The sequence below is a fragment of the Ixodes scapularis genome, unplaced genomic scaffold (genome assembly GCF_016920785.2).
Source record: "Ixodes scapularis isolate PalLabHiFi unplaced genomic scaffold, ASM1692078v2 PGA_scaffold9__187_contigs__length_104089568, whole genome shotgun sequence".
Classification (NCBI taxonomy): Eukaryota; Metazoa; Arthropoda; class Arachnida; order Ixodida; family Ixodidae; genus Ixodes; species Ixodes scapularis.
In genome coordinates this window covers 90,056,083-90,069,249 of record NW_024609884.1, presented here as the reverse complement: position 1 = coordinate 90,069,249, position 13,167 = coordinate 90,056,083, and the positions used below count along the sequence as shown (strand labels likewise).

Sequence of the window (13,167 nt, the reverse complement as noted above, 5' to 3'; positions counted from 1 at the left end):
CCAAAATCAGGTTGTGGCGTAATAGCCCACCACAATGTGGGTCAGGTTCGTTTGCTACTTTTTTGGCTGTAAGTGTTGTACTTCGAAATTGCATTGTGCGGTGTTTTCACGTTTTGCTAGAAAAAAAAAAAATAAGACTGATTTAGAAAACGTTGTTGCATTTCAAGTTATACATACCGAGAATCGCTGCTCTCTCTTTAGTGATTGTCCTGATCTTTCGAAGCACAGTTGTGCTCGAAACATGTAGTTGCAATAACAGTTGTAACCACCAAAATACATCGAGCGATATTTGTGTTAAAAACGGCCACTGCAAGGCAGTGCAGAGGTCCAGATTGTGATAGACCAATGGATATATATTGCTACTGAGCGAGTGCTCAGGGAGATTCCAACGTATGGAACGCTTCAGAACGCCCTACTATGTCTTGTGCCCTGTAAGCTCACACTCTTTAGTTAGCGTGCAATGGGGTGGAATATATATTATTAAGGAAATCTCGAAACAAACATTTTTCCTGCCGCTCTTTTCCTGCTCTCTCTACCTTTTTTAGACACTCTTTTCGATGGCTGCTTTCTTTCCTATGTTTCCTATGTTTTCTTGTCTGAAAACATAGGAAACATAGGTGAAGATCCTATGTTTTCTCGTCTGGTGCTGTTATTGTAGCACCTTGGCACACAACGGGTAAAGCCGCCAGGGTTGACATCTATGATCAGCATTGCAGACCACTCAGACGAGCTACGCTTGTCCGTGGAATTGAGGGCTACCGGAAAAACCACTGGATGAGCTAAGCTGGTCCGTGGCATTTTTAACCAGAAAGCCGCCGACGAGCTCAGCTCATCCAATGCACTTAAAAGGATGCTCAACTGAAGTTTCGAGCTCGCAAAACAAGGCTTGAGTGATAGGCAGGACGCTGCAAAACCCAAAAACAACACTCATACAGCGATATTTCTAACGGATGGCCGTATTTTCAGGAAAGAAGTGCGCGATTGAACACGCCTGACGAGGCTGACGAAACGTGTGACGTCGCAATTCTCATTCCCTTTCCTCTTCGCTTCGTCCTCTAGAGCATGTGAACCGAAGCGAGGGGGAGAGAAGCGACGTCACTTCTCCTCATTCTCCACTGTTAGAAGAGAATCCAGACGTCACATTCCTGGATTGATCGCGCCCTTCTTTTCCAAAAATACGGCTGTCCGTTTCGGATATCAGTGCATGAGTGTTGTTTTGGAGTACATAGCGTCGCGTTCAACGCTTTTGCAGACATATTTTGTGAAATCCAAGTTTCGGTTCAGCATCCCTCCTTAAAGGACACATGCAAAGAAAAAAAACATTTTTTTTTAAACAGCTTAGATGGAAAAAGGATGTCATAAAGCGATTTTACAACGAAAAAAAAAAATGTTTAGAGCTATATTTACGGCGCTATACAAATTTGTAGTTGGGGCCCGGGGGTGCCGCTGAAAAGTGGCCCTTATATATCACGTGACTGGCCCTTATTTGTCACGTGGTGCTTGCGCTCTTTTGGAAGCTTCCTTTGGCTTCAAAAGTAACTTATTCGTCTTTGTTTGAAGTATAGCAAAAAAACTAAGATGAATAAGTAACTTTTAGAGCCCAAAGGAAACTCCCGAAAAAGTGCAAGCACACGTGATAGAGCTGTGCGCCGGTCAGACGATGGCGGCGGCGCTCGAAGCAGACGAACTTGTGCGGCAGCGGCGACGGTGACGGCGGCGTGGAGAAACGCGTTGAAGCCGCGTCGCACAACGCTCTGCGTGCGATGGCAGTGGGGCTTTGCGGCGGCGGCGGCGCAGCGCGGTGGCGCACAGGCCTACCACGTGACCAGTGGCAGCTCCCGAAGGCGCCAACTACAAATTTGTTTTACGCTGTAAATATAGCTCTAATTTTTTTTTCTTCATTGTAAATTCACTTTATAATATTCTTTTTTCATCCATAGCCTGTTTAAAAAAAAAGTTTTTTCCCTTCGCATATGTCCTTCAAGGGTTTCAAGGGAAACTCCGGTTAATTTTTTTAAATTTGGGGTTCACGACTATCTTCAGCTCAGTCGGGGTCCCTGAATTACGAGGTGGAATTTGTTTCTCAATATTGCATGTAGTTTTATAAATATCGCAGTTCAAAGTTTGGTTTTGGGCATTTAGGGCAAAACCGAAACTATCTGCTAGAGAGGGATGGCAACACTGATCATCAGCTGTACTGCCGTGATGCGACATCACCGTGGTGCTGCGATACTCGATACAACGTGCAGAATCAACCGCAGCATCACTGCGACGTGACGTCACGGGGTATGTGTTGCTCAATGTTGCTTGGTATGTGTTGCTCAATGTTGCTTGACAAAAGCTTACCCGCTTGCCACTTGCTGAAAAGCAGCTGGTCGCATCTTTAAAATCGGTTTTAGTGGAGTTCGCGACTTCACTTGGATGCAATATTTCGGCTGTGATCATGTTTCGTTCCACTAAAGCGATGTCAGTCATTCATTTTGGTTTCGTAAAAAGCAATTGCGCGGCCTCCGAAAGCAAAAATGACCAGTATTACATATTTTGTGGGTGAAAGATAATAGATTTTACTTAAATTGTCTCTCTCAAGTGAAGCACGTAGAGAACCAAAATACAGTTGCACTGTCTCTGCACCACGCCCCTCCGCCGTCGCCGCGCTGCATATTTTGGTTTTGGGTCCAAATAATTTCTTAGTGTGCAACCTTGTGTCTAGATTATGTGACGTGACTATGTTGCTGCATAGAAAGTCTGTGACTATGGTACTGTACACAGCAACGTAGTCGCATAGCGCCATCTATACAGGCACAAGGTTGCACAACTAGTAACAAATTATTTGGAATCGAAAGCAAGAATGCACGGCGCGGCAACGGAAGTGGCGCGGCAGATGCGGCGCCCCCTCCGCCTCGCGCTACTCGTGCTTGTGCATGCTTTTGTTTTGCTCATGGCATTGGTTGAGTACGTGCCACTCAGCTCCAAAATGAGCTTTTTCTTTCAACAGTCTATTCGGGCAATGCGCACTCTTGTTTTTTTATTTTGCTTGCAAGTCAGCACTTTTGAAAGGGCCTGCACGAACAAAAGTACATAAGAAAATGAAAAAAATACTTTCATGGGCAGTAGCAACTTTTTTGTGCTGTCTTGGCATTTTTTCAACTGTTGCGCCGATCTTCGTCAGGATCCAAGATTCCCAATCCTGCTCGATCCGAGCCCCAAATGGTTCCACCTTGAAGCGATAACATGCAGTCAAGGAAACAAGATTTGTGGCTCTACCTATGATGCCAAAATCTAAGCAAAATCGCACAAAAAAAATGCGCGTCCCTCTTTGTGCTGGACAGATGGGAAAAGGGGCTCAGTTAGCTCCGTTGTGGGCCTCTCCCCATCCTCGCCACTCGCTGCGCCGCGCACTGCAGCTATCACGTGCCAAGTGCTTGGCCGATTCTGCCGTGTTGCTAGTAGTGGCGCCGCGCCCGCTGAGCTGCTACGAGAGCCTCCTCTGAATGACACGTGGCGGCGAACGCCTCATTCGCTGTGTGATCTGGGGTCGATGTCTGTGGTTTAGGGATTTTCGCGATTCATATTTTGGTAAGTCAATTAGGTTTGTTTTGTGGAAGTTTGGACAACGGAAAACTAGTCTGTAGCAAAGAGTGCCTGGTGTCTCGGCTGTAGATGATAAACTTGGCCAGTGACAGTACTGGTGGTACGACCACTAGCTTGTGTCTTTAAATTGTATCACGCAGGGCTGAGTACACGAACGTGCAATGGTACAATTTTCATTTTAGAAACAACAAAGAAGTGGTAATCGAGCCCAAGGTGCCTGGATTCCATAGCGCGAGCTTTGCTCTAGCAGACTCGGCCAACCTTTCCCCCTTTTGACAAGTCAATTGTCAAAGTACAACACCTCGTTTCTGATGTCGCTCGGAATATATTTGGTGCTATAGTGTTTCCTAAAATGCCGCGAATGTCGCGCAGGTACAGTCGCCGGCCATATGAGCTCCCCCGGCCGAACGCCGACCGGAGCAGCGTAAATCCCGCATGCGGCGCGTCGAGCGTTGCCGCGTTCTGGGAGCCGGGCTTTTGGGACCAAACCATTTTGTTATCAAAGGGGTGGACGTAGGAAGTTTGATAGCAATTCGCGTTTTGAAATCTGAATCTGAAGCGCGGCCAATTACAATCCCGCTTCCGGTTGTAGGTAAACGCAAACGGCTTATCGAAATTCTTCACTGCATAATATCTCTGACGTGTGATATGGTACTTTTTTTATTTGCAAAACCGGTTTGTCATTTTAAATAGTTCCTACCCAAACAGTAATCCTACGCACAAGAGCCCCCCTTTCTTACAATCTTTCTTAAACATGGACTAGACAATGGCAAGCAATTTTGAAATGATTTATTTAATTTATAAGGATATGCTATAGATAACAAAAATAAAATTTTTGTGTCGAAGCAGAATAAAGATTTAGGCGCTTTTCATGAACGCGTTTTATCGAGGAGATTCCATTGTTCTGCGTTCAGTAGCGTGTTGCTTCGCCAAGGGTAATTCTCTACACAATGACTTTGCAGGTGGCTTCCTGTTCGGCCACTTCTCGCTTGCCGAGGGATCATTGTTGTCATGCCTCATATCATATCAAACATAGGGTTTTTACATTTGTAAGCATCAATCGAATACTGCTGCTTTATCCACGCCTAAAGCAAGCTCCAGTTTATCTGCAGTTATAACATAATCTCCGAACAGTTTGGGCCAACACCCGAAAACGACAATTCTAACCGGCCTTTTTTTTTTTTATTCACACTTTGAAAGGCTGGAATCCCGATAAAAGGTATGCGTCCTGCGTCCACCCCTTTGATAACGGAATGGTTTGGTTCCAATAGCCCGGTTCCCAAAACGCGGCAACGCTCGACGTGCCGCGTGCGGGATTTTCGCCGATCCGGTTGGCGTTCGGCCGGGGGAGCTCATATGGCCGGCGACTGTACGTCAGTTTGCACTAGCATTAATTCAGTTTCGTGTTATCGATTTTTCGCGCTCAACTACTACAATGAAGTTATCTCTACTACGGAAAATTTCTCCGATCCCGCGGACTTTGTTATACTAAAGGTGTTTTTTGTCTGTAGTAGGTTTGAGGGTAGACAGTCTTTGGGCTGCGCGAGAAAGGTAAAAAAAACTGGCAATTGTGATTCATGCTGCCAGTCTCTTGTGCATACCTTGTGCAGCTATGGTATTGCTTTTTTGGGTTGAACGCCGTAGTGGGACCACCTTTGATACTTCTTTACTCAATGGCAACATACCGTAAAATACCACGGAAGTGCCCACATGGTTGTAGCACCCACTGTTAACATTTCGCACACTTGGGAATTCTGCAAACTATACATTAAGTGCCCGATTTGACCGGACAAGTGCCCATGTCTAGATGAACTCAGTTTTCAGTGAAAGTGGGGTGGGCGCTGCCCCGGTATTTTACAGTAGCTGCCAGGAATGGGCAGTATTTCAGATACAAGTATTTGAAATACATATTTTAAATACTTGTGTATTTTGCATTCATATTTAATTACAAATTCGGTAATGTATTTGACGTGTGTATTTAAATACCAAAACGAGGGTATTTCAAATACAAATGTAATTAAATACAATTTTCTGGGCGAAAATACATCTCTCAAATTTATTGTCACTGTCCAGAGCAGGAAGAAAACTACGTTCTGCACGGAATGCAGTGTTTCTCAATCAAGCACAAACGTTTGGTGACTTTCTGATTACGGTGCTATGGACTAGCACTGTAATCAGAAAGTCGCCAAACGTTTGTGCTTGAATAGTGAATAGTGGGCAAGAATAGTGACGAAATCGACATTCACAGGCAAACTGGTAAAATAAGTGCCCGTGACGACTTGTGATGCTTTCCAGCCTGATTTCCACCCATATTTTTGCCTGGAACATTCTAGATGCGCGGGTCGTCCAGATTTCCGTAACTGGTGCGAGTTGCAACAATAAAAATTTCTCTAGCTATACTCCTCGACAACTTTTCTTGGCAATGCAGTGGAAGGTACAGGCACGCGTTCCCTCTTTCATTTTGAGCGCAGCAAAGCTGTGCGCGGGCTCTCCTCCTCTTTCCATTTCCGGGAAGAGGAGGAGAGCCCGCACACACTCAAAATGGGTGAGGGAATGCAGGCCTGTACCTTCCACTGTATTGCCAAGAAAAGTTGTCACGGAGTATAGTGCTGCTTGTCTTGGTCGTCTCGGTTCTTTGTTGGTCTTTACCAAAATGTAATCGACAAAAAAAGTTGCTTGAAGCTCTTTACTTTTTTCACCTATTACGTCCAAGCTGATTACATTTTTTTTGTGATTATATTTCTATTACGTTACTAGAGCCTCGCACACTAACTCCCGAGTGTGCGATGCAAAATTAAAATGAGATACCCAGAAACCCGTTGTAGGTGCCCTGAAGTCGCTGACGCGAATTTTGAGGAATGTATTTGGAAAAGTATTTGGAGGAGATCAAATGCATTTGGTTGTATTTGTATCTTGTGCTTAAATGCTTCTTTGTGGAAATGTAATTAGATTTGTAATTAAATACATTTTTGACGAAGTATTTTGTATTTGTATTTCGATACATATTTGCATGTATTTTGCCCATCCCTGGTAGCTGCCATGTAATACTCTATGTGTATACAGGGTGTTTTAGTCTTTACAGATTTGTCTTAAATAAGCAGTGAAAACTACACTAATGTGGTTGGTGCAGTGGACTTATACGACCACAGGAACATAATATAGGAGGCTAATTAACATATGTTTATTAACTTTTTAATTACTGTAGTATCCTGAGAGATGGGGAAATTACGGTAATGGAGGGGGACCACTTTTGGCACAATAATTTTTTTTTTTTTTTTCAAAACACCGGAAGATAGCTTACTTCTAGTAACTGCAATTCCCAAGTCAGTGGTGAACATGGTGGAAACAAGGACAGTTCGGAATGCGATAAATGCTGACTGAGAAGAACAGTAGTCTTTAAACAGAAAGGTCACAGGACCTACGTGAATAAGTGATTGACATTTTGTTTGACAATGATAATGACTGCTCATTTAAAGGTTTTGAGGGCGATTGAACGAAGCATAAACACACCTTTACATTCTTTTGCTACAAGTTATTGTTTCCAACTTTTCTTGGTTATACACCGAAACTTAGCCCACTCCCTGTTTTCGCCCGATTCGCTCTCGATTTTAGGTGGGCTGTCTCTCTAGATATTACACTAGTGAACGTAAGATATGGATCTTATTAGAAACTTGCTGACCATCATTGAAAACCACTAAATAAGTAAACTCTAGAAAAATTTGAAGCAGTTAGGAAGCACAGTAGTGTGCTAAAGTTACTACTCAGTGCAACAGTAGCAAAGCTGGTGGTATGAAAACGCAGATGATGATAGACGGAAAAACCGTGCGGATGCATTGTCGTGCCCTCAGCTTTGTGCCTTTAGCACAAGTTGTAACTTTAATGTACCACCGGGCTTCCGATGTGCTTCAAATCTTTATAAAATTGACTAATTCAGTAGTTTTCAATGACACTCGGCAAGTTTGTAATTGGAACCATATGCTTTGCCTCACTGATTAAAAAGTTAATGAAAAAGTTTCATTTAATTAACCGACTTACTGTGACAGTTAGCCCCTCATATTATGTTCCCCTGGCTGTATAACTCGATCAGCACAGACCGCATTTGTGTAGCTTTAACGGCTTTTTTTTTATAAATAGTCTGTAAAGCCTAAAAAAAAAAAGCACTCTTCATATATGGGGTCCGGTTAAACGTGAGCAGGATTGTGCTTATCTAAAATTTGTATAGTTAGCTTATTGTAAAAGTTTAGTGTTTCTTGTTGTTAATTTGACTCCTGAATACTCGACTTTCTAAGGGCTGCTAAAGGAAACAGTTGCACTTTGTCTGTTTTTTTATGCGGTAAAGACACTTCTGCATAGCATTATCAACTCACTAGAAAATGTTGCTTACATGAATCATTTTGACAATGTTCTTGATGTAAGCACATAATTTTCTGTCACTGAATAGCTTGGACAAATTTTTCCTTTTTTTACTGCAGAAATACGAATTGCTGAAGACTGAGGAAATCCCTCACTTGAAAGACTCACACTTTTCACCGAGAGTCGTCAAAGATATTGCGCAGAACATACTCTCGTTCCTGAAGGTGAATGCCGCAAAAAGTGGACACACCTACTGGCTTTTCAAAGGTTAGTTTTTTCTTTGCTTTTATCAGCTGAGTCTGTACTCAGCTGAATCTGGTGCAGGGGGCATGTGGTTGACTGGTTGACTGAACCGCGCAATCACGGTTCCTTCGACCGCTGTGGTGAGGTTGACTTGCCTAATTTTTCATCTGCAAATAACATAAATAAATATCTGTTTTGGAGTAATCCCATTAACAACATACAGGAAGTCCCTTTTCGTTTTTGTCTTCAAATGCTGGTTTTACAGGCTGTTTTTTTGGTAAGCACAGTTTTGAACTTGGAAATCTCGCTCTGATCTTTCGGCAGGGAAGAATGATGACGTGGTGAAGCTATACGACCTGACTGTACTCTGCTCAGAACTGGTGGATGACAAGCAGCAAAACCCGTTTACACTGCCCGTGGCTGTGCTTCTCTTTCGAGTGGCTGCCAACATGAAAGAGAGCCCGGACTGCAAACACAAGCAGGGCACCATTTACCGCCTGCTCAAGAACTCTCTACAACTTCTGGACTCAAGCAAACACCCACATGTAGGTATCACTCTTCGAACGTTCACTGGCTTGTTTCGACGCCACGCCTATGTGACGAGTTTAGCTTAATGTTGGTTGATGCTTTTGTTAACACCCCACATGTCGACTTCTATGCAGAGAACATGGGAAGCCCCAATCATTGCTATTTATGAAAGGAAAGCAGTGAAATCGTAAGACACCAATATATTGGGGCTTAGAAAATAGGGTCAGTGCTAGGATTCTGAGCTTGAGAACATCGTGCTCGGTATCCCTGTACACGCCACATTTTTGGGTGAGACCTTATCGGTGCCTTAATATATCGCTGAACTCTAGGCGTATGCGAATAGTGGTTTTAAGTTAGAAGCGAATAGTGGTTTTGGCCAAATATTTTGTCATTGAATATTGAATAGTTTCTTAAAGCCTTTCACTACTGCAGCATGTTTAAACGACAACCCAGCTGAACTTATGAAGGCTGTTCCCAACCTTCTAAGCTAAGCTAATTTTAATATAACTATATTTGTGGACTGTGGCCTCAGAAAGACCAATGACTACATAGGGATAGCAGGTAAACGATGCATTTGACATAAAATTAAGCCTATAGGAATGCCCAGCTACACCCAATTTAGATTTACAAATTTACTTGCTATATGCTGACACCTTTTCTTCATTCTAAAGTTTGAAAAAAAAAAGGCATCTTTGCCTACCATATTCTCTTGCGTAGAAGCCACAGTTTACTTTTGAAAATTTTACTGCAATATAGATATCTACATTCACAAAGTTCCCATTTCTTTTTAAATACATCAGACGTGCACATGCACCATTCCTCTTTGAAAGTGCTTTTCTCCTTAGCACGCCACTCCGATATATGTACTTTTTGAAATGTTGATTGCTGTGGGTTAGCCTTGTTGAGTGTACTTGTTATTGAGTATCGGTGCACTAAGGAGAAACAACACTGTCAAAACCGAACTCTGCAGGTGTTGCTTCTCCGCAATGCTCTGGTGCTCGGTAAGAAGCGTGCTCAACACGATTAACTTGCCGCGACCAACACTTAAAAAAAAATATGAATGTCACAGTTCATCTTGAAGCAAATATCGAATAGTGTATTATTTGAAAGAACTGTTTGAATATTTACACAATTCCACCAGTAACTTCTTTTCTGAATGGCCAGTTGGAATGAGTGTTGATACAAACTGAGTACTAAACATGGTACCTGCAAACCCGTGTCGTTTGTCCAAATAGTCTGTGAATTCGAGCTGGGCAATATGAAAGCATTACAAATCACAGTTTTGCATAAAAATGCAATGAAACAACTGTGTGTACCTGTAATGGCCAAGATAATTGCATCAAGAATTGCCGCTTCACTCGGAGTATTATTAAGCCGCTATTCCTACACCCATGTCAGGTATTGTGTTTGAACCCGCAGGCATCGCTAAACTCATTGACAACCTTAAAATCTCTTCATCAGGAGGCATGGATAACGTAAATCCAAAAATTCTAAAAAACACGAAAGACTTGGTGAGCGTGATATTAGCTAAAATATTTTCGCAATCTCTTTCTAGTAGTCTTCTGCCTGATGACTGGAAAGTGGCAAAGATTGTCCCGATTTTCAAAAATGGTGACAAATACTCCCCATTTAACTATCGACCCATCTCCCTAACAAGCGTATCATGCAAACTAATGGAGCATATCATCTACACTAACATCATTCAATTTCTGTCAGACAACTGTTTCATCAACCCATCCCAGCACGGCTTTCGAAAAGATTTTTCATGTGAAACTCAACTTCCATCGTTTACTCATGACATACATGTTAACCTTGATTCAAACATTCAGACTGACGCTATCTTCCTGGACTTTGCCAAAGCGTTTGATAAAATTCCTCATAGACGACTCATATACAAGCTTTCTAAACTCAACGTAGATTCCTCGATTCTGAACTGGATCTTTAACTTTTTAACTAACAGACAGCAACTTGTTACCGCTAACCAGTCATCATCTTCTTTTGCTCCAGTCATTTCCGGTGTTCCTCAAGGATCGGTCCTCGGACCCCTTCTATTTTTAATTTACATTAATGACATGCCTATATCAATAACATCGCATGTTCGTCTTTTCGCTGACGACTGTGTCATCTATCGCCAAATGACTAACCCATCAGATCACGAACTCATCCAAGATGACCTCAACCGCATCCAAGCATGGTGCAATACATGGCAGATGTGTCTCAACGTCAATAAGTGCAAGCTTGTGTCGTTTACACGTCGCTCTAAACCCTCAATCTTTCCCTACTCCCTTAACAGCGTTCCTTTGGAAAAAACTAATTCTTACAAGTATCTCGGAGTTCATCTTACATCCAATCTTTCCTGGGCTACTCATATCAGTCACACCATATCTTCTGCTAATCGCTCTCTAGGTTTTTTGAGGCGCAATTTGAAACTGGCCCCTCCTCACATAAAACAACTTGCCTACTCATCCCTTATCCGCCCTAAACTGGAATACGCATCTGCTATCTGGGATCCGCACCAAGCCTACCTCATCAATAGCATCGAATCAGTTCAGCGTCGAGCATTACGTTTTATTTACTCAGATTATTCTTCTTTTACTAGCGTCGCATCTCTTCGAACCCGTGCCAATCTCCCCCTCCTCTCTGAACGCCGCCGTTTAGCTAGGTTATCTCTTTTTCACAATTTTTTTTACAGCCCGTGCCTCCAATTATCATACATCGTTCTTTCTGTACGCCGCAACCGTCGCACGGGTCAGAATCTTGATGTACAGCGTCCAAAGGCAAGAACCACCACATTTCAGAACTCATTTTTTTCACGTACAGCCTCTGATTGGAACGGGCTCTCCCAGAACATTGTAACTACTCATGACTCATTAGAATTTAAAGGATTAATACGTGCAATCGCGTTCTAGGTATTTTTTTTTGTTTTGTTTGCATACTAATTGTCTTGACGATTTTGTTTTATTTTATATGCATAATTTGCTTTTGTGACATTTGTACCCTTTTGTTGATGTTTATTGTATCCCACCCCTTATGTAATACCCCCTACTGGGGTCCTTAAGGTATATAAATGAATAAATAAAAAAGCCTCTTTTGTGTGTCGCGTTCTGCACTTCAATTGTAGTTGCAATTCTTTTAAGGTTGGTTGCTAATTTCATTTTCAATTCCACTAGGAATGCAAGCTCATCTCGAGAAGGAAAAGCCAGCAAGTAATGTCACATCATAATGTAAACCCTGAGGCATGGGGAAATAAAATAATGGGCAAGTTGTCTAGTCCCTTATTATATTTCTCGATATCTCAAGGTTTAGATTATGATGTTTCCTAACCATCTCGCCTGCATACTTTCGTTTCTTGCAAAGAATGTCACTTATTTTGCAAAGTGAAACAACCTCACAGGAACTGCAGGTGCAAAATGCAGGAACAGACAAGCTTAAGGGCCCATCCCCACAGCACCGCTTGACTATGTTCGACTGCTGTTAAATTCGGCGTGCATGCCCACGCGTAAGAGATGAATGGAGAAGATCTTGGGGGGCCTTCACTCTGAATGTTCAAATTAACTGCCGCGGCAGGAGACGCTATCATTGTCTTAAAAATGAAATATTATTCTGAGTCCCGTTGCCTGAAGGAATACCGTGGTGTACAGAGTCCCTGGAAACGTTGCTAATGGAAACGTGCAAAAACTTGTAACCTAGATATCCGAAGGAACCACAATTGGGTTTAATTCCACCCTGCGAACATACTAAAAAAAAAAAAAAAAAAATGTGTGGCACAGATTTTTAGTACGAAAACCCATTTGTCGTGCAGATTGTGTCGTCGGTCCACTCACTGCTGTCGGACCTCTTTGTACCGAGCGACTTGGACCCCGGCTCAGTTCGGGCCGAGAGCCCCGAGAACAGCGAGCACAGCGACGAGGGCCCCTGGCAGGACTCGGAGGAAGAGGAGGCCTCCAAGAACTTGGAGAACCCGTCAGTCTCGGTGGGAGCCCTGTGCGTGGCAGAGCGGATCCGGTCGGAAGGGCGCAGCGACGCCGAAAAGGCAGTGCTGCCCTACCGCACCAACTGGGAGGAGCGGTGTCGGCTTGCCCTCTTGCACGTGCTCCAGGTATGGCCACTGTCTTTTTCACTCGAGCTCTCTCAGCTTGCTTCGAAATTCTTGCCCCGGTACTTTTACAGAAAAATTGGGGATACTTTTTTTTTAAACAAACTTGACGAGCTTGTGCTGCTTGGAGCTTCTTATTTTTGTTTGCGTTCAAGGACAGAGCAGGATGCTTTGTAATTATGGTCATTGGCAACTTTGGAATAGCAGAGGTTGCCTTTCTGTTGCACTGACACCCCAAAGGTCGTATTTTTTTAATTGTCTAGAACGATGCAAATTGTAGTCATAAACATGTAAAAAAAAAAAATTGTGAAAAAAAATTTTCTCGCGTGCGCGCGACCCTTTTTATTTTTGCCACT

At 43.0% G+C, this 13,167-nt stretch overlaps 1 protein-coding gene across 1 annotated transcript in view; it reads left to right on the top strand.

The window, feature by feature from the left end:
• Positions 1–13,167, top strand: part of LOC8028606 (erythroid differentiation-related factor 1) — a 90,397-nt gene that overhangs the window by 21,291 nt on the left and 55,939 nt on the right. The window contains exons 10-12 of the mRNA XM_029988443.3: positions 8,064–8,211; positions 8,512–8,732; positions 12,518–12,814. Coding sequence (XP_029844303.2) covers positions 8,064–8,211; positions 8,512–8,732; positions 12,518–12,814 — 666 coding nt within the window. The remainder of the gene's footprint in view (positions 1–8,063; positions 8,212–8,511; positions 8,733–12,517; positions 12,815–13,167) is intronic.